This window comes from Colius striatus, chromosome Z (genome assembly GCF_028858725.1).
Source record: "Colius striatus isolate bColStr4 chromosome Z, bColStr4.1.hap1, whole genome shotgun sequence".
NCBI lineage: Eukaryota > Metazoa > Chordata > Aves > Coliiformes > Coliidae > Colius > Colius striatus.
In genome coordinates this window covers 40,861,027-40,882,348 of record NC_084790.1, presented here as the reverse complement: position 1 = coordinate 40,882,348, position 21,322 = coordinate 40,861,027, and the positions used below count along the sequence as shown (strand labels likewise).

Sequence of the window (21,322 nt, the reverse complement as noted above, 5' to 3'; positions counted from 1 at the left end):
CCCAGTGTAAGTCATCCAAAGTTCTCCTTTATGCCCTTGAGGATGTCTCAATCTCAGACATGTCTAAAACCAAGCTAGAAAATGACAGGTAACTACTTACCCTTGGGTTAAAGGCCAGCATCTGAGGATCATTAGGATCAACTACAGAAGGATATGGCTCAAAAATGACAACTTTCCTAGGTGACTCTAATGCAGACCGACACATGGATACTAACAGATCAACCACCTAGGGAGGGATAAAGAAAATAAATTATTCAAGATAAGTACTTTCATACTGCATCTTCCAATCTGATGTTTTGGGGTTTTTTCCCCACAGAAGATAGTAATGTTGTATTTCATTGTTATCTATATTACACAAACCATGTTATTCACAGGACATAGTTTAGGACTGACTTTTTCTATTGCCCTCAACAGGCTTCAGGTTCAACTCTGCTACATTTTTCCAGGTGCATATACAGGATCACTATCTGCTCCTAAATGTATTATCATGTCAAATACGTTGCTTGCCTCTCTGGATTAAATTTATTGTGTACGGAAATGAAGTCATGCTGTATCTGTGTATTTCTGTACAGCAGATGCCAATGAAAAATGTTGTTGAAGAATGAGTAAGGCTTTGTGAATCTGTACCACTGCCTACTGTTCTCCTGAAGACTGTAATCACAGAAACATCTGGAAACATTGCTTCTGCTAAAGCCAGAACAGTGCAGTGATTTAACAGTCTTTTGCACAGTTCACATTGACAGATTCTCTTCCTTCCATCTTGTTGTACAAAACTACAATATGGCTTTGAATATCTATGACTTCCAAGATTTCACGTTAAGATCATGCAAGGTAATGTATGCATAGGCATGTATTCACATATGTCCTGGGTTCAGCTGGGACACGGTTAATTTTCAGGAGAAGTAAGGAGGAGGCACAGCTAGAGAGCTGACCTGAACTTGCCAAGGTGATATTCAATATCATATGATGTCTTGCTCAGTATATAACTGGGGGAATTGGCTGGGGAGGAAGGAACATCCGTCATGGGCATCATTTCTGGGATGTGAAAGGCTGCACTGGGCATCACATGCTTTGTATATTCTAGTACAATACTATTTTTCTTGTTATTTTTTCTCTCTCTGTTTTATCTTATTAAACTGTCTTAATCTCAATCCATGAGTTTCTGCCTTTTTCTTCCAATTCTCCTCTCTATCCCACCAGGGGTGGGAGGAGGAAGTAGCTATCTGGGCTTAAACCACAACAATGTAAGTGCACATAGGCACATATACAACTTAGGAACAGATTTCTGCACAGTTGTTTCAAAATTTGTAATAGAGATGTTAAAAACAGAATACAGCAATCACAAGCCAGAAAGAACAAAGCTTCCTGGAAGCTGTGAAACCTAAATCCAGCTTCTAATGAAATACAAAGTTGCTACATAAAAATACAACTGAAATCAACTCATTTCTCCTCGTTTTTTCTCTGCCTTCTGAAATCATTCCCATGCAAAACCAGACTTCTCCATGAAAGAAAGGAAAAGCTGAGATAGTTAGTAGGCATCCCTGGTTCCTCCCACAACTCCGCATGGATCAGATTTCATCTCACAGCTCCAACTGTTCTAGAAGTTATTTTCTATCTGGCATTGTAACTGATCAGCCTTTTAGAAAAGCAGAATGAAAATGAGAATCACGATGAAAGGGAAGTGGAACTGTTCTGTGGTGAGTCATACTGTTGCCATTCTCCTCCTCTGCTCCTTTAGCATGAATGGACAGTTTTCCCCAGCCATTTAAAAAACATTGTTAGTTCCAGTTACAAAATATTTCACATGTATTGAAAAATTACATTAGTTAAATAATGATTCCTTCCTCCAAGGTACTCTGATTTCTTTCCAGTTTATAATACCTGTAAATAAATGTTTCAAAATAGGGCATCTGCATTAGCATTTTTTAGAGAATACCAGGAGTCTACATACAGAGTCGGTTGAGGAAAGAGGTTTGCAACTATGTAAAATGTATTACCACAAAGCTGATTCTGAGTTCACATACCCCGCTTTTCAGAAACACTTTGTCCCCAGTCACAAAATACTACTAGGGAAGAGTTGTTCGAGTCCTCAAATCTCTTAATATAATGACTCATAGTTGCCATTTGCAAGACATGATTTTGTCTTAAAATTGGCACAGTTCTTAGAACACCATTCCAAGACCCTCTTTTAAACCAACTGTTGACTCCTAAATAAACTCCTAAAGCATGTTGCTCTAACCTGTGGGAAAACATGCATAGAGATTAGTCTTAGTTAAAACTCTGATTTCTCATGAGATCGGTTTTGAGCTGACAGAATGCAGAGTAACTTGAACTGGGAGGTAAGCCTAATAATATAAACATTTTAACGCAAGTGTGCTGTATCGGATTTCCGTGGCAAGGTTTTGGTAGTGGGAAGGGCTATAGGGACGCCCTCTGTGAGAAGCTGCTAGAAGTTTCCTCCATGTCCAACAAAGCTAATGCCAGCTCAGTGCAAGACAGACCTACTGCCAGCCAAGGCCAAGCCCAGCAATAATAGTCAGAGTACTTCTGATTGTAGTTAAGAGGGGGAAGACAACTGCAACTGCAGCAGAGAAAGGAGTGAGAATATGAGAGACATATGCGAGACATCTCTGCAGACACTCGGGTTAGTGAAGAAAGATGTTGCTCCAGGCCCAGAGCAGAGGTTCCCCTGCAGTCCGTGATGCAAGCCATGGTGAGACATGCCCTGCCCCTGCAGCCATGGAGGCCACGGAGGAGCAGAGATTCATCTGCAGCACAGGAGGACCTCATACCAGAGTGAGTGGATGCCCAAAGGAGGCTGTGAACCTATGGGAAGCCCACACTGGACAAAGTTCTTGGCAGGACCTGTGGCCTTATGGAGAGAAGAGCCCACACTGGACCAGGGAAAGTGAGGAGCCCTCCCCCTGAGAAAGAGTAGCAAAAATAACATGTAATGAATCATAGAATCATAGAATGGTAGGGTTGGAAGGGATCTTTAGAGATCATCTAGTCCTACCCCCCTGCAGGTTCACCTAGATCAGGTCACATAGGAACATGTCCAGGTGGACCTTGAAGACCTCCAAGGAAGGAGACTCCACAACCCCCCTGCCCCCGTTCCTTGTGCTCCTGTGCTGCTGGGAGGGAGGAGGTAGAGAACTTGGGAGTAAAGTTAAGTCCAGGAAGAAGGAAGGGGTGGGGGGAAGATGCTCTTAAAATTTCGGTTTATTTCACATTATCACACTCTGATTTGATTGGTAATAATACCAATTCTTCCCAAATTAAGTCTGTTCTGCCCATGATGATAACTGCTGAACAATGTCCCTGATCTCCATCCATGTGCCTTTTGTTGAATTTTCTCCCCTCTGTCCAGTTAAGAAGGAGAAGTGATAGAAAGCTTTGGTGGGTACCTGGCACACAGCCAGAGTTAAATCACCACATTCCTTGGTAACAGGAAGTGCTGTGGATCTAATAAATCTGCTTATAGCTGTGAATGAACTCCTCCTCAACAGTAGGTATTGAAGTATACAAGCCAGGATTAAAATATTTTCAAGGTGGACATGACGAAACTTGCAGATATCAGTTCCCTCTTTTAGCATCCATCTCTCACAATGTGCCTCTCCCTCTCCAGAGATTCTCTACGGCGAGACTGAACTACTAACAGATCAAGCATTTAATATTCAGGCATTTTGACTATGCAAGTAAAATAAAGCAAGGTGAGTTTGGGCTTGAAAGTTTTAGAATTACACTATCAAGGAGGAGCCATTGGAATACTGGGAGTGACAAAGTAGCAGTGTATATCTTAGAAAACTAGCTGAAAGTACAGCAGAAAAAAAGATAGAGGATGTGATTTCTAATAATGGGAACCTATATTTAGGCTGCTTGACTACACAGATAATTGGAAGGAAGATTCATCCGACAAGAAGTAGAGATTCACAATGTAAACACCCACCTCTTAATAGTCAGCACAAGCTCTCTTTATAATCAATGGAGAAAATAACCACTGTGCTCATAGTCTATGCTGTGATTCACATCATCCTAAAATAATGTCAAAAATAACTCAGATGAAGCAAACCCCAGAAGTGATGAAGTCCTTCTACAAACAAGAATAGGAGTTCATCCAGATTAGATGCAGTGAGCTGGGTGCAATGCTATCAATAGAGGAAGACTTTGAAAAATTTAGTCACCTAGGTCCAATGAGACAATAGACAAAATCTCTCACCTCTTTTAAGCATCATTAAGGTTGTAATCCCTTCAATACTCTGCAGCAAAGCTCTGTAGATGTAGAAGCACTTTAGAGATCTGAAGCAAGCTCTGCATATGCCTGCAACAGTGACACCCACATAAAACACAAAAGTACACAGCTAACCAGAACACCTCTCCTGTAAGCTGTATTTGAAAAGGGAAGTAAGAGCTACTTGTTTGTACCTAATGTACAATGTGTCACGTAATGCACCATGTAAATGCCTGAAATAAAAAACGATACAACTCAAGCTGCCCAGAAACACAGAGCTCAAGTTTTCAGAGGCAACTTTAGAATGAGAAAAAGATGGGGCTTCATCAGCACACCTCTCTCCATTTCTTACAACCCTTACACAGGTATCCCAATGTTTGGTATGCTAGATATTGCAAATCTAGCCACCTAATGGTCTTCAGACATCAGATGAAGAGCTCATGTTCAGATCCTGCAGTCATATTCTCAAATGAAGAAGCTGGTGTACACTGCTGCAAGTTTCTTCCTTTGAGGACATGCCCACAGGCAGTATTCAGGCACTTTGACGAAAGGTTTATTTCCAGTTGCTAGACTCACTGGTGCTAGTTAATATTAACTGAACGGAATGTTTGCTCTTCCAAAAAACCCATGTTTCTTACTACATAAATGCACAGTGATTGATATACGTCTAGGAAATCAGATAGGAATGTACTTCTCTGTAAGATGTGTAAACTTTTAACTTAAGATTTCAAAAGGATCTTGAATATAAGATTACTGTAATCAAAGGTTAAATGGTGATTTGTAAATGTAATTAAAATCCTTTGTTTTAAGGCACATACAAAAGTATGAAACAAAACAATATAACTACATTAGTAACTGAGCTTAGTCAGGGAGCAAGCTTATACTCAATTCTTGATCCTTGAGAAGAGAGAAAAAAACCCCTACATAAGGACATCAATAAGGACTTTCCCACTGTTATTTAATGATCAAAACACCATATGCTCAGTGGATAGCTGCATCCCAACACCATCAACAGGAAGTAGCTTATTAATTGCATGATAGTAGTAATGGCTCATTAGGTGAAAACAAATGTGAATTATCTCCAAATGACAATGGCCTTTATTAACAACCCAGGTGACCCAATTGAGTACAACAGAACTAAAAAACAGGGTTACTTTAATTACATGCAAGCAAAACAATGGAAGCACCTCATTAGTACCATTTGAAAACAACACTCATAAAACAGTGTATTTACGGCTGTAAGAGTGGGTAAATAAATAATACTTAGCAAAGAGTATTCACAGGGGAAATACAAGTCAATATAAACACCAGAAGAGGCTGAGAAGACTGAGTATGCTACAAAAAATTGGACATGTAATAAACATTAGATAATTCTACCTGAGCCCCAGTTGCAATTTCATCAGCTGCTTCGTTCATCACTCCTAATGTTTGGAAAGCAAATACACACAGCTCCCGTTCACAAACAGTGGGCTACAGAGAGAAGAAAGTGAATTATATTTTTGTTCTAGTTTTGGATTATTCGTTTGATCATGTAATGCCTACAAAAAATCCAAACGCACTTAATGCTCCTTTTTTTTTCTTCAGTTATTAATTGCAACATTAATTTCAGCTTATGAATACAAGTCAATTATTAAGGAAGATACAGTACAGAAGCATTTTCATAATCTGAAGAGCAAGTGTGAGAAACTCCAAAAGTCATGAATACTCACAGAGGCTAAAAACCAGACTTATGGGCATTGTACCCAGATGTCCTTAACACTACCCTATCAGACTTGGACAACATCCTAATTAAAACGAATGGAGAGCAAATCCAGAAACTAATGGGGGCACACCTCTTTGATAAACGCAGGTTTACTCTTCATAGCTTGTTATTCTTTGGAGAACATGTTAAAAAATCTGATCTAAGAGACATATTTCTTGAAGAAGGTAATTTAAATAATTTATTTGTAAACTTTAAGAAAATGCATTGTATTTTCATAGAATAAACACTGTATTTGGACAGGCCAAGTGTTATTTTAATAAATAAAGATGCTTCCACTCTTTTTCCAAATAATAAAAAAAGGAAACATTTCAAAAGCATCACTGTTAAACCAATTTTTTTGGTTAAACTTTTGAAAAACTTCAGTTGTACTGTCATCACAATGATCAAATTAAAAAATCCCATTTAAACTGCATATTGACTGAGAATTGAGCATTCTGCATCATAAGGCAGACAAAGGAGAAAGGAAAAGGAGCACAGCTTTAAGCAAAGAGGCATGTCTTCATAGGCTTCCTAATTGGTTACAACCCTTACAGCAACTGTATGCTTATTTATTGAAAGACAATCAGCAGATCAACTTCTTAAAGGCTCAAGTAATGAATCAGTGAATTGTTATAATTCTGCAAAATGAACAAACAGTTGAAAGAAATATAAGAAAGAAACACAAACAAAAACCTGCCTTAAAATTAACCCAAATAAACCTAACTTTTTACTATGATGTTGAAAACAAGCAAAAACTATTTTTGGGATGCTATTTCTTTGAACCCATATTATTAAATCCTAACTCACTGAAACTTTTAATGATCTTTTGTAGGCACTATAGAAATTTCGTAACTGAAAATTTTGAGTCTAGCTACCAAGATAATCACCAAAGCATTTGTAATGGTACACTTTGAAGTTCAAGCCAATGTCTCTAGCAAGCTCTTGCAGAATTGAAAAATTGAATCAAGCACAAAAAGGAAATAAAATTTAGTTGAATTCTGTTTTGGGCAACAGCTTTCTCAGTAACAAGCATACTGCTGTATTTGTAGTCACTTGTTTCTTAGTCCTTAAAATATGCATTTGTTGAGTTTCAAAGATTCAGGACTTCAATAAACATCTGACATCTACATCACTGACGTATTTTCTCATCACTTGCTTTACAAAGAGCTATCATCTTTCATCAAATCTAACAGTGTAATCCATTTGATTTATTTTATCTGCTACGCTACATTGCATTAGGCAGCAGATGAAACTTACCATGATGCAATTTGTTCTGCCACTGCACGATAGACAAAAAGTACTTAATTATTTTAGGTTTTTCACATTTAGAAGGTGGTTAATCACTTGCTTAATTGGGGAAGCATGGTAGCACTACTGCCTTGACAATCACAATCAACAGTATGCACAAACTCTCTTTTATTGCAGAGCAAGGAATTGCTCTGTAATAGCCGAGCAGTCTAAGTTTAGCCATGTTTACCATGAACAAAAACATTTAAAAAATATTTATTTTTGTCATTTTGTTTACAGTCTCAACAAAGTAAGTTATCCTGAGATTTAAAGATGGCAAAATGAACACAGAATTTGTCATCGCAGTGTTCACACTGTGCCCTTTCTCACCCTCCCCCTCCAATCCATAGCACCCATGTTATGATCCCAAAAATGTCTGAGCATCTCGACGAGGGAAGTTATGAAAATGGCTATTGTACCTATGTGTTTGACGTTTGAAAGGCCTTTCTTCTCTCAGTGTGGCTGAGACACTGTGGCTAAGACGTTAAGGCTGAAGAACTGTAGCTGTAAGAAGCAAGATGGCAAAATTTGGGCTCTAAAGAGGAATAGATGTTACTGTACGGTCTAAACAATTATTTTGCTGAGATAGCCACATAGCCAAGCACACGCAGTCCAGGAGGTTCCTACAGATTCTTGACGACAACTTCCTGTCACAGATGATTGAGCAACCAACAAGGAGGGGTGTGCTGCTGGACCTGGTACTGACGAATAAGGAGGGCCTGGTTGGGGATGTGAAGGTTGGAGGCAACCTCGGCTGCCAGTCTTATTCAAAATCTTCATCAATGATCTGGATGAGGGGACTGAGGGTACACTCAGCAAGTTACCTGATGACACCAAACTGGGAGGACTGGCTGATTCCCCAGAAGGCTGTGCTGCCATTCAGCGGGATCTCAACCGGCTTGAGAGTTGGGCAGAGAGGAACCTCATGAGGTTCAACAAGGACAAGTGCAGAGTCCTGCACCTGGGAAGGAACAACCCCCTGCACCAGTACAGGCTGGGGGTCGACCTGCTGAAGAGCAGCTCTGCAGAGAAAGACTTGAGAGTCCTGATTGATAATAAACTAAATATGAGCCAGCAATGTGCTCTCATGGCCAAGAAGGCCAATGGCATCCTGGGATGCATCAAAAAGAGTGTGGCCAGCAGGTCAAGGGAGGTTCTTCTCCCGCTTTACTCTGCCCTGGTGAGGCCTCATCTGGAGTCCTGTGCCCAGTTCTGGGCTCCCCAGCTCAAGAAGGACAGAGAACTTCTGGAGAGAGTCCAGTGCAGGGACACCAAGATGATCAGGGGACTGGAACATCTTTCATACGACGAAAGCCTGCGGGCACTGAGGCTGTTTAGTCTGGAGAAGAGGAGATTGAAGGGAGATCTTATTAACATTTATAAACATCTAAAGGTGGGTTTCAGGAGGTTGGGGCATCCCTCTTTTCTATAGTAACTAGCAACAGGACAAGGGGTAATGGGATGAAGCTGGAACACAAAAAGTTCTACTTAAATGTAAGAAAAAACTATTTCACTGTGCGGGTGAGGGAGCCCTGGCACAGGCTGCCCAGAGGGGTTGTGGAGTCTCCTTCCTTGGAGGTCTTCAAGACCCGCCTGGACGTGTTCCTATGTGACCTGATTTAAGTGAACCTGCCTCTGCAAGGGGGCTGGACTAGATGATCTCTAAAGGTCTCTTCCAACCCCTACCATTCTATGATTCTATGTATTTGATGACCCTTTATGCCCACTGACCATTTTGGCTCTGCAGTCTAATGGGGAAAATAATCCAAACCCTACAGTTTTATATACACTTTAACAACCTGCCTTCACATATCCTCCCTGGATGCTTTCTAACTCAAACTTCAGCCACTTTAAGAATACTTTTAGATCCTGTTTCTGAAATTTGTCCCAATTTAACTAAACCACATAGTTTTAACTTCAATTTCCCATGGGTCTTAGTGGGAGTGTTTCACAGTCCTCTATCCCAGTTATTAGTTAGGTTCGACCTCTTAGATTCCTTTCTTTTCCTCTAAAATATAATGATGGGCTTATAATTAAGACTTACTTATTCAGTGCCACATTTCCATGTTTTGGTTTCATCTGCAATTGTGAATTCCAGAACCAATGAAAACACACAAAAACTAAGTTAATAAAACAATTCTAGAAGACAGAAGTTAAAGAAAACCACAAGCTTCATGGGAGAACTGGGATTCAAGGCTGCTCTTACACTGCTGCTAGTGTTTTGCATACTGCCAGCATGTTTCTCTTCATGGCATCCACTTGTTTCTTCTAATGGGATGTGTGCCCTTGGGACAGGAGCAGTCTTGTTCTGACATTGTATCATAGATATGAGAAATGTCCCTAGCCACAGTAAACAAACAAGAACACTACCAGCAACACCTTTATAAAAGCTATGTTGTTCTGATATCATTTTTGGATACTCTTGTTTGGTTCAAGTACATTTACTATTCAGTAAGCTGAACTTTCTGAGAACTTCTGCGTATGTACATGAAAGTATAGACATGTTCTTATTGATATGGATCAATACCCACAAAGGTTCAGGATATCCATCTTCTATTATATTACTAGTTTCTATTGCTTTCAAATGGAAAATATATAACAAATTAAGGCTTACACACTTCATTGTATGTTTCCTTATTTTACATGCATGCAGAATTTTACAGGCTACAACCCTTGTCTTGAAGGCATTCAGAACAACTTTGTTCTCTTCTATATGAAGAGGGCAGCTGCAACTCCTCTTCAACAACAGCAGCTGCTAGTGGTCTCACTTTATTTTTCACTTGAAAGGAGAAAATTAACATAAACCCATTGACTTCCACAAAACTATTAGCTAAGTGAAGATCACTGGTGCTGCAAGACTATTTAGAAGGATAAATACTCCACTGGGAAAAAGCCAGAAGAAAATAAGAGGTGGGAAGTTAACCTGAGACTGCAAATGCTTAGAAGCAGAAGGCACTGTCAGAAGCAGAAAGCATTTTTTGAGCTCTTGAGGTTTTCAGACTACCCACTCCCATTTTTTGCATGCTCATTAGCACCCACACAACTGCTGCTGTAATGGAAAAAGGTCCAGTCAGAGTTTCCACCTGTTGCAATTCAAGTATCACTTCTTACAGTAGTGTCTGTGAATGGCAGACAGGAAAACCACATAGGTACTGTGACATATTATAGTTCCTAGATTCATACACTACTTAAATATTTTCCAGACATTCTTTCAACTTGAAAAAAAAGCTAAGCCTTTCATAGCTGATACTGTTCTATCTTTCTGCTTTCTAATGTGCTCAGAGGACCAATGTGCCAACCTTGCCTGTATCCTAAGGGATGTCACACAGACAATAATGAGATTGCAATGTGACTGACACACCTAAAACCTTGATATAAAAGGAGTAGCTTAGGGAAGGTTCATAGTCTGACTTACAGCAAATGTAACAAATGGTAAAGGTGAAATCATTAGCCACTATCTCACTTCTCATAATGAAAGCAATGCCCATAGAGATGAAAACTAACTTCCAATCTCTGTTCTGATTCTTACTGCCAACCATGGTAATTGTCAGTTTTTCATTGGAGGAACTTTCCTTGTTCTCATTATGCTCACCAGAATGATGAGGATACAACAGCAGTAACAGCATTGAAAGAGGGTGGGTGAGGGGGAACAAGAAAGAACAAAGAAAGAAAGAAAAGGAAAGAAAAAGAAAGAAAGAAAGAAAAAGAAAGAAAGGAAGGAAGGAAGGAAGGAAGGAAGGAAGGAAGGAAGGAAGGAAGGAAGGAAGGGAGGGAGGGAGGAAGGGAGGAAGGGAGGGATATGGGAATGTGAGAAAGTGGAAAAGTACACAAGCAAGCAAGAAAAGAAGGAAAGAACAAAGAGAATGGGAAAAGGCAAGTCAGAGAGAAGGGAGCAAGGAAGGAAGCCTAGTAGGTAAAGGTCTCTTTTGTAACTGAGCTTTCAGTTTTTTCAGGTTTATTTCACAGTTTGTGTCAGTTTCAGATTTGTAGATATATCTTAGTTACATTTGTAAGGAAAGGTAAAACAAGATTGGTTTCTAATTCTCTACCACTGAGTCCATATTAGTCCATATTATCTAAGGATCAGATATATTTGGAGGAGTATGAGTAACATTACTAATTGTGAAACAGAATCCAGAGCCATAGGAAAGGTTCTGTTCTGGCTTTCTCATAGCTTACATCTGTAAGCCATGCCGTCAGTGGCAGTGCATCAGCTCTGTCTGCAAATCTCACACACGAGGTAAAAGTGGTATCGGGAAGGCAGGTGCTTATGAGCCACTTGTATACTTTCTATCACTGCTGCTTAAATGCTGTATGTAAAATTTCATAAGCAAAGCATGTTCATGAGTTCAAGACTTTTATGCTTCCAAGAGTGTAAGGGCAAAGAAACTAGCTTCAATATTTAGTTTTGCTGATTTTTTTTTTTATTATTATTTCCTGCTTTGTAGTAAGGAGGCCTCAGTCTGAGGTTTCAACACAAGATGGCAGTATAAAGTGATTTCTTGTCTGAAAGAAAATTACTGATACAGAGAAGGATTTTTTATTACTTACTGAATGTATTCCGAGATTTTTTTTTCCCCTGTATAGTTGTCTCATGGGTTTTTAAAATTCAATCAATCATGCCATTTTACCAATGGCTCTAGTATTTGTACATGATGAATTCAGGAAGGCTTAGACAGTATGACTGACATTAGCCACACAAATTATGCTATGTAAAAGCTGAATATTATCATTGAATTACAGAATGATTAAGGTTTGAAGAGAGCTCCAGAGGTCATCTGGTGCAAAATTCCTGCTCAAGCAGGCTCTCCTAGAGCCAGTTCCTCAGGACTGTGTCCAGATGGCTTCTGAGTGCCTCTATCAATGTAGACTTCTGGCAACATATTCTTGTGCTCAGTCACCCTCAGAAAACGTGAAAAAGGTAGAAAAATCTATTCTGATATTCAGATGCAACTTCCTGTGTTTCAGTTTGTGTCCATTGCTTCTTGTCCTGTCACTGCGCACCACTCAAAAGAGCTGGTCTCTGTCCTCTTTGCAGCCTCTCTTCAGATAGTTATAGACATTAAGATCCTGCCTGAGCCTTCCCTTTGCCAGTCTGAGTAGTTCCAAGTTTCAGTCTTTCCTCCTATGTGAGATGCTCCAGTCCCTTAATCATCTTAGTAGCCCTTCACTGGACTTTCCAGTGAAAGTCCAGTGAAAGCCCTTCACTGGACTTTCTCCATTTCTCTCTGGTGCTGGGAAGCCCAGAACTAGACACAGTACTATAGGTGTAGTCACAACATCAATGCTGGACAGAAGGATCACTCCCTTCTACCTGCTACCAAGCCTACTGTTTAAAAAGATACTATTATCCTTCCTTACAGCAAGGGTACATTGCTGCCTCATATTCAGTTTGGTGTCCACCATGACCCCTAGATCCTTTTCTGCCCAGCTGCTTTCTGGCTGGGTGGCCTCCAGCACATATTGGTATCTGGGCTTGTTCCTCTCTTGATGCAGCACACTGCCCTTCTTGCTGAATTGCATGAGACTTCTGTCAGCCCATTTATCAAGCCTGTCAAGGTCTCTCTGAATGGCACTCCATCCTTCTGGAGCATTGTCTACTTCTCCCAGTCTTGTACCATCTGCAAACTTGCTGAGGGTATGCTCTGCTCCACTATTCAGATGATTAATGAAGACATTAAACAAGACTGGACTCAATATGTTATACCTCTGTGTTATACCTCTGGTTACTGGCCTCCAACTAGACTTTGTGCCACTGCTCATCACCCTGTTGGCCCAGACATTCAGCCAGTTTTTAGTCCACTTCACTATCTCCTCATCCAGCCCACACATCAACAGCTTGTCTATGAGCATCTTACGAGAGATAGCGTCAAAGCCCACTGAATAGCCAATATTCACTGCTTTCCCCTCATCTACCAGACCAGTCCCTTCATCATAGAAGTTTATCAAGTTGGTCTAGCATGATTTCCCATTGGTGAGGCCATGCTGGATACTCCTGATGATTTTCTTGTCTTTAATGTGTCTGGAAATAGTTTCCAGGCTTAAATGCTCCACTACATTCCCACAGATCAAGGTAAGAGTGATCAGCCTGTAGTTCTTTGGGTCCTCCCCTTCTTGCCTTTCTTGAAGAGATGAGTGGCATTTGCTTTCCTCCAGGCATCAAATATGATGATACATGGTAATGTACTTTTATTATACCTCTTTTAATCAGATCCTTAAATGTAAACCCCACTTTTGTTAACGACTCATGATCTCATTATATTTAAATGTTTGTAATAAGGTACATGCTGAATTCCTAAAACAAGGTATCTCTCTACTATTACAACAGTTAAACTGTTGCATTATTAAAATACAACTTACCCCTTCACTGGAATATTAATATCAGCTCTGGAGTGACAGGAAGAATTTCATATGGCATTAAAAAAAAAGTGAATAGCCTATTAACTTTGAAATAAAGCTGAAGTTTCTTTAGTACGTTATTATATTTGCTTTGGAAAATACACTTTTTCATTAGATGAACAAAATTATAGGGCTGAAAATTACCTTCATAGGTCAGTTGGTGCTTTTATTATCTCATCTAGGACTAGCTTTATCTAATCTTTACCTAAAGTTTGAGACAAAGCTAAAATCAGCTTTTTCTAATGCTTTATCAGGCTCTGAAACAGGTTACTCAGGGAGGTTATGAAGTCTGCATCTGTCGTGGTTTTGCCCTGCTGGAGCAAAGGGGAAAAAAAAAACCCGCAACTCCTTCCCCTCCTGGAGGAACGCGGAGGGGACCGGGGGAAAAAAAAAAAAAAGGTAAAAGAGCCCGCGTAAGTTGAAATAAGAACAATTTACTAGGGAAAATTGAAGAGGAACAATTACAACAAAGACAAGGGGATACTACAATGAAAACTGGTGAGCGATGCAGTTGCTCACCACCCGGGACCCGACCTGAGCGACCGCTCCGGACCGGCGACCGAGAAACCCCGCCCCCGGAAGAGAGCTTCTCCCGGCCAGCCCCCACCGATATACTGGGCATGACGTTAGGATGGTATCGAATACCTGCTGGCCAGCTGTTCAGGCTGTGCCCTTTCCTGGTTCCTCACGGGAATTAACTCTACCCTAGCTCAAATCAGGACAGCATCCTTGGAGATTTTCAAAAGCCAGTAACAGACAGTAGATTAAACAAGCTCCAGCTTCAGGAACTTTTCTCCCAGGGCCACATGGTCCCTCAGAGAACACCTCAGTACTTCAGAATGAGCTTTGTGGAAGTCATTAAAATTTCCTAAGTTTGCTTCCAATATTTAGTCTAACAGGGTAGTTTGACAGAAATCAGGATAATTTATAATACTACTTTGACAACACACATATGAATGGTATACCAACAGTTTGAAAATGTCAAAAGGTGAAAAAAAGCATTTCAAAATGTGTTTTTTAAACAACTCAAATTTAGCCATTAGTTACAAACAAATGGTAGACCATACCTTATAATTTAACCAACTTCTCTGTTTCAAGGCTAATGACTCAAATGAGCAGATTCTTTCTGTTTTCAGAAGGTTTACCAGGTCTACATTCTTCCCCAGCACAGAACCTGTGTCTGACCTTGTACTTCCCACTGTTTTTCAAAGCTGAACAAAAAGCTACTTCAGAAAAGACAGGTGATAGATCTCCTGAGAGATATGCAGCACATCCTCCTTGCAGAAGGATGCACTGTGATTGTTTATGTGAGATAAGGGAGCTGTTTGGATGTAAAGGCTGCAGTCCCAACCCTAGCTAATGGTTTCAAAGAAGTTTCCTAATCCTTCTATGAAGTGTGAAATATATAGGATTCAGATCACTGTGAAGAATAACCATATGAAGTAGTATGGTTTATGTTATGCAAAAGGTTAAATACTACTTTTTCTCCTTAGCTTCTTAGGTGTCATATATTTGTTGATTCCCCCCCCCCCCCCCCGTGCTTTGCAAAAAGACTGTAGATCATGATTTCAGGGAATCTGCTGTTTTCAGTGGCATTCCATATCAATGTGTATCTTTAAACATCCAACTGACCTTTTATTATTTTGGATGCACTGTAAATAATCACTAGATCTTGCTGTGCTCTTGAAATAAATAGTAAAGAAACTTGCAATGATGAGAAATTGCATTTATCTTCATTTCACATAATAATGGTATGAATACCTACAGGAAATAATTGCCTTCTTTACTGGCTTTTTTGAAAAAGGAATTAAACAAAGCAACAGATCATGGAGCTTTATAAGAAAGAGTGTTACAGTTTCGTGATGTGTTACAGTATTTTTCCAAGATTCTCTCTTCCACTCCAGAGAACATTTGTCTATCCTTTTCACCATAGAAGAGTTGTAGTTCTTTGTGAGAGCAAAGTTCTTTGTGTATCAGAAAGCCACTCCATCTACCTAATGTGTTTTTATCTACACAAGCATTTGTGGAATACACAGAACTGTATCCGCAGTTCTGGTCTCTTATATTTCTGAGAACTTTTGGAGTGCAAAAGAAAAGTGGTTGTGATATTCTCTTTAAAGAAATTCCCAAAAGAGATAAGTGAACTTTGTCTATATTCATCTTCAGGAAGTCACTGAGGGAGCCTCTTTCTTTGTCCTCAGTGACTAAGGTAGCCTAACAACATTCAAAGTTTCCTGTGTACAACAGGGTCTATGAACCAGTTGTGAACACTTCCATGATTAGATTAGTACCACAGGCTCTGGAACAAGTCAAGTGTCCATTTGTAGGAGCTTAAAGCCAAGCATACGCAATTGTGTTACGCAGCTGTTTTGTACCACACATTTTCCATACGATGGTATGTCTGCCACATTGATTCATGTCTGAATTAAGCTATACAAAAGGACACATTTTGTTGTCATTAAGCGGCTCTTACGGGAAAGATGATGTCAAGATTCTAAGAAAGCAAAATAAATTGAAACAGATAGTAAAAACAGAACACTGCTGTGAAAAAAAAGCTATTTACAAAAAAAAGAAACAGAATACTAAGAAAGTTCGTGCTAAGAGGCACTTTATAACTAAGATAGATGCATAGCCTGTAGAGCAAATCTGCAGTAAGGCAAATCTTTTATCTCTCACTTTCACCAGGTATTTTTAGCTGTCCTGAGGATGAGATCTCTGAACTGTGCACGTCATTAATAACCAGCACAAAATATTACACCCAAGTATGACAGCTTACAATATTAAAAGAATATAGATATTGCATGATGGCAAATGTTTATTTTTTAAACCACATTTCAAGACCATTGACTAACTATTGTTCAGAAAATGTGTCAGGCTGACCTACTCAACTAGTACATAATCAAATTCCCTACAGGTTTCTTTGCAATTGTGTAAAACTCCATTAAATACCAGAAAATCAAGCCTAAATATATTTTAAAGTAACTTCTCAAGTGATAACTTTTCCATGCTTTCATAAACTCATATGCCATCTCTGCTGTTGGAAAAAAGGTCAAAAAGGTAGAAGACAAACTCATCCTCAAGGATACACACACCTAGACGTGACCCTGTGTCCAGCTATGTGGCGGAACTATTCTCTAAAGGCAGAGACCGGTGAAACATCCAAAACTATTTATTTTGTGGCATCCCTTATGATACAACCAACTACAGATAGAGCTTATCTAAGTAACACCTTTGAAACATGGGTATCTGTAGAAAATGTGGTCTAGACACAAAGTATAAGCAAAATGTAGCAGGGCTATGATCATTACAAAATCCAATGAAGTTACTGCGGCTAACAAAAATATGAGCACATCAAAGGTCTTTAAGAAGGCCGGGATACTACCTGTGGGATCTGTTAAGTGACATAAGGAAAGACTGCATGTAGCCTTGCCTTAAATGAAAGTCCCCTGATGTCTGCCTAATAAAGTACTGTATTTCTGAGATCTGCTGCTGCAGCAGTATTAAACATAAATTGCTCCTTCAGCTGGGGCATTGTTTATTCTCTTTATATACATTATATATGTATGTATGTATATGAGGGTGTGCTTGCACCTGAAGCATGTAAATGAACCCTACAATTGATTATTTTAGGCTGTCTCTGACAGAGCTCTCAGTAGAGTGAAGCATAAATTTCCTTAAGACCCTTTGGCAAGCTCATGCTGACTCAAACAGAGATCCTTTCTCACCTTCTAAAGAACTGCAGACTCTTTAATGGCTCTATATTGCCTATCGAGTCATTCAAGCACACATACAGCATGCTAGATTTCTCCCTGCTGCTGCCTTCTCCCTGTGTTATGTAAGGACACTCTTTCATTTTTGCAAAGCTTGCTAGGTTATGCTGTTAGCAAAGGCAGTGATGAATATAACTTTGTTTTGAATGACTGAAAACTCTTAAGCAGATAGCTAAAATGACACCTCTTTAAGCTGAAGACAGAGAAAAGTAATTGTGAGGGATTCTAATCTCTACAGTGGGAAAACAAGACGAATTATGATTTTTTTTATTCAGAGCGGATCACTTTCCATTCTATTTTCTTTTACTAGTTCATCATATGAACACAAATCCTACTGTTTGCTTTGTCCTGGTTTTGGCTGGGATAGAGTTAATTTTCTTCCTAGCAGCTGATACAGGGCTGTGTTTTGGATTTAGTGTGAGAATAATATTGGTAACACACTGATGTTTGAGTTGTTTCTAAGTAGTACATATCCTAAGTAATGCATTTTTCAGTTCCCATGCTCTGCTATCAAGGAGGTGCACAAGAACCTGTGAGGGAGCATGGCCAGGATAGCTGACTGAAAGCAGACCAAGGGCTATTCCATACCATAGGACATCATGTTCAGTATATAAACTGTGAAGAGTTGGCTAGAGGGACTGATTCTGATTCCTCTTCCCATCCCACCAGGGCAGTAAGGGAGCGGCTGTGTGGTGCTCAGCTGCTGGCTGGGGTTAAACCATAAAAGCCCTGTGGACAACAGATAAAACCCCATAACTTCAATAATTATATCTCCCAAACTTTACTCACTATCCAAATGTTAATCATTTTGCCTTACTCTGATAGGATTTTTAAAAATATAGAGATTTAATCATGACTTAAAATGGTGTTAACTGAATATGTAGATGCTTTTGCAAATCCTATTAGCAGCCTATTTGCATGCCCTGCCCACAGACAGAAGGCATGACTGTAGTGCCACTGAGTGTCACAGTGAATGACACTGAGGTGACTTCTACTATGTAAGCAATAATCTTCCTGAATTTAGTTCCATGGAACTATCATCTTCAAATTACGTGTAGCTGATTGCCACCCTATGCAAAAATTGACAGACAAGGTGTCAGACCATTTAAACATCGACATGAAGCAGTTTTCCATGGCCCTAATCTTTAAATTTTCTCAGGTTTCCATAGGATTCAAGACAAATGAAGCAAGGAGGACTCTCAACTGCAAGAACAGTCTGAAAGGTAAGAATTTTAATTCTCCTGATACAGTCTTTCACAAACCTCCACTGAGCCAGTAGCTCCAGGCAGTGTGTCTCTCATGACCAATCCTACTTTTTCACTGTATGCATTCACCACCAGCATGAGAGGGTAAAATGTTCAGCATCCGAAATTCCTTACACAGGAAATCGCTTACATAGGCACGAAAGGAAGGAAGAACTGTCTAACTGGCTACACTTTGACACACTGAAATGCAACAGTGTATCTGGACTAGGTCACTGCTAGATCAGACACTCCACTGGGCATCTCTTGATACTGCCCTTTTAATCACGTTGTGGAGGATGGCACATTCCAGTGGTCCATGAGCAAAAGAGGGTCAGAAAAATTTCGCAGCCTTGTGGCACAAACATTGGTGTATCTAATGGCTTGGCAAGAGCTCAAGGACTAATGTGACCCTCAGCTTTTAAAAGGGTGTTAGAGGACCAGGAAAGCACGCTAATGCAATTCCTCCATCTTACTCAGTTATGACTACTCCAGCACAATAACATGCTGGGAAAAACACCCCTCCTTTACGTTTCTATGATTTTATACAAGCCTGATTTCCATCTCTCTTGCTTGCAATATTTTTTTTTTCAAATGTACAGTAAAATCTAGTTAATATGTACTACATTTTTACATCTTAAAAGGATATTAGGATGAAAAGGATCTGACCTAATTCAATAGTTTTTTAACAGGTTAGTATGGTCCATTGTATTTTAAGGCATTAGAAAATGCATTGTTTACCTGAGCAAGTGCATCACTTACCCTCAGCATAGGGCCATTCTGGAACACATGAGGTTCATCACAAACTACACAGTATTCATTCAGTACTGGTATCCGCTGCTCAGCAAATTCAATAGTCTGAGAACAATGAAAATGGGAATAACAACATCTGCTTAAAAATAATTAACAGTCAGATCATGCTCTAGTGTTTCATAAAGGGGTAAGATATGACATCCTACCTGCACAAGAAAGCCACGATCTCGTACTGGAATGCATTTTGCACCATAATTTTGCTGCAAGGAAAAGGTTGAAGCAACTTCAGTGTTGGTAGACTAATTATAAGGAAACGGTAAAACACCAGTGTTTTCTGCATGCAAATATGTTATTTAAACAATATTTGCATCTAAATACATCTCTCATTTGTATAAACCAGCCATTACAAACATTCTATCCTTTTTGCTGAGTTTAAAGTAGACTTTTAGCATTTCCTTTTAGTTCTTAAATCTGATCAGGTTTTGTATCTCAGCATCCCAAGAACTTTAATCTCAAATGGAAACATCAGTGCCTTTACTCCATTCCAGTAAATTTGCCTTTGGTAACTTTGAATAAACTTTAACTGCATACTATCTACCCAAATATGGGCTGTGAACTTAGGCTTGAATGACGAATGTAACCTTCCAAAAGGCTGAAAATATTTTTCTTTTATATTTACTAAGATCTCACTTCTGTAAGCATTATGCCAACAGATCTCTATTCTCAGATCCTACGCAATTTCTTTTTTGCCCTTTTCTTTCAACATGCAGAAGCATATATTAGAAAGAACTTCTGTTATAGGAGTCAGTAAGGTTCAAAATTCCCTCTAGGCATACAGCCTATCACAATCAACCCTTGATTTGCACAAGAGACCATCTCCATTTTTTCTTAGCTTTGTTTATAGAGGTATTTCATTGCTCTAACTGCTTAATTGTTATTTTTCTCTCCTCTTTTTTCTTCTTAGAAACAATCCTTATTGCTTTCATATATTTAAATACTTCAGCTGAGAACTGAAGTTAGCAATCCAATTAATCATTTCCACATTCCACTAACTTCAAATCAGTTAGGCACCCTGGCTAACCCATGACTGTATGTAGAATGGGAAATAGACTCTTGATGCCCTTCCACTAACACCAGTCATACTGCAAATGACCATGTATGTGATGATATTCCCTCAAAGTAAATGCATTCTAGCAACAAATTAAGCAGGTCTTGCTTTTCTTTCATATCAGCTGAAAACATCAGTAATGAAACTCTCTTAGTCAACTTTTCAGTATCTTATCAAAACCAAAGGGACTTTTCCTATTAGCTTTAGGAAAGAAGAATCTAGCTGTGTTAAGACATCCTCTGCCAACTTAGAAAAAAATGTGTCTCTGAACTGTAACAAGTAAAAAGTCTGTTGTCTCACCTTAAATTTAATTTTGCTTTGCACATTACAGGAACTAATGACACAGGATGTATATAAATGACTTTATGACAGTCTATCACTGCTTTTAGATCTGATGAGTATAGCCCACTACGTTGCCATGAAACATAGCACACTTAGTGTAATTTCATTATTCAAAATGCACTATTTTAAATATATGCAGTTTAAGCACAAATCAGCCTTCTGTTGCTGAGATCATTCAAGGTACTGCCAGTCTAAGGGGGTGGAGAGGACAATCTCCTAAGTGTCTCTCCCTAGATCTAACACAGAAAATACACTAGTGCCTTGAAAGAGTGCAAACAGACTACTATTTTCTCTAAAATATAAAAGCCTCTTTTAAGGGGCAGAAGAAGAATCCATTTTTGAGAACTCCTGTCTCTCTGTGTTACCCTTTGTTTTCCCAATTGATCACCTGTCTGGGGAAAGAAAGGGGGGAAACATGGGCCTAATTCCTTCCCTGACCTTCAGCTGGCA

At 39.4% G+C, this 21,322-nt stretch overlaps 1 protein-coding gene across 3 annotated transcripts in view; it reads right to left on the bottom strand.

Moving 5' to 3' along the window:
• Positions 1–21,322, bottom strand: part of PARP8 (poly(ADP-ribose) polymerase family member 8) — a 118,072-nt gene that overhangs the window by 12,522 nt on the left and 84,228 nt on the right. For 2 of the 3 annotated variants that reach the window (XM_062017820.1, XM_062017823.1), the window contains exons 13-16: positions 19,629–19,682; positions 19,432–19,527; positions 5,609–5,701; positions 101–226 (exon numbers count right to left, since the gene is read on the bottom strand). In XM_062017820.1, the coding sequence (XP_061873804.1) occupies positions 101–226; positions 5,609–5,701; positions 19,432–19,527; positions 19,629–19,682 (369 nt within the window). The remainder of the gene's footprint in view (positions 1–100; positions 227–5,608; positions 5,702–19,431; positions 19,528–19,628; positions 19,683–21,322) is intronic. The other variant, XM_062017822.1, reaches the window with a different exon arrangement.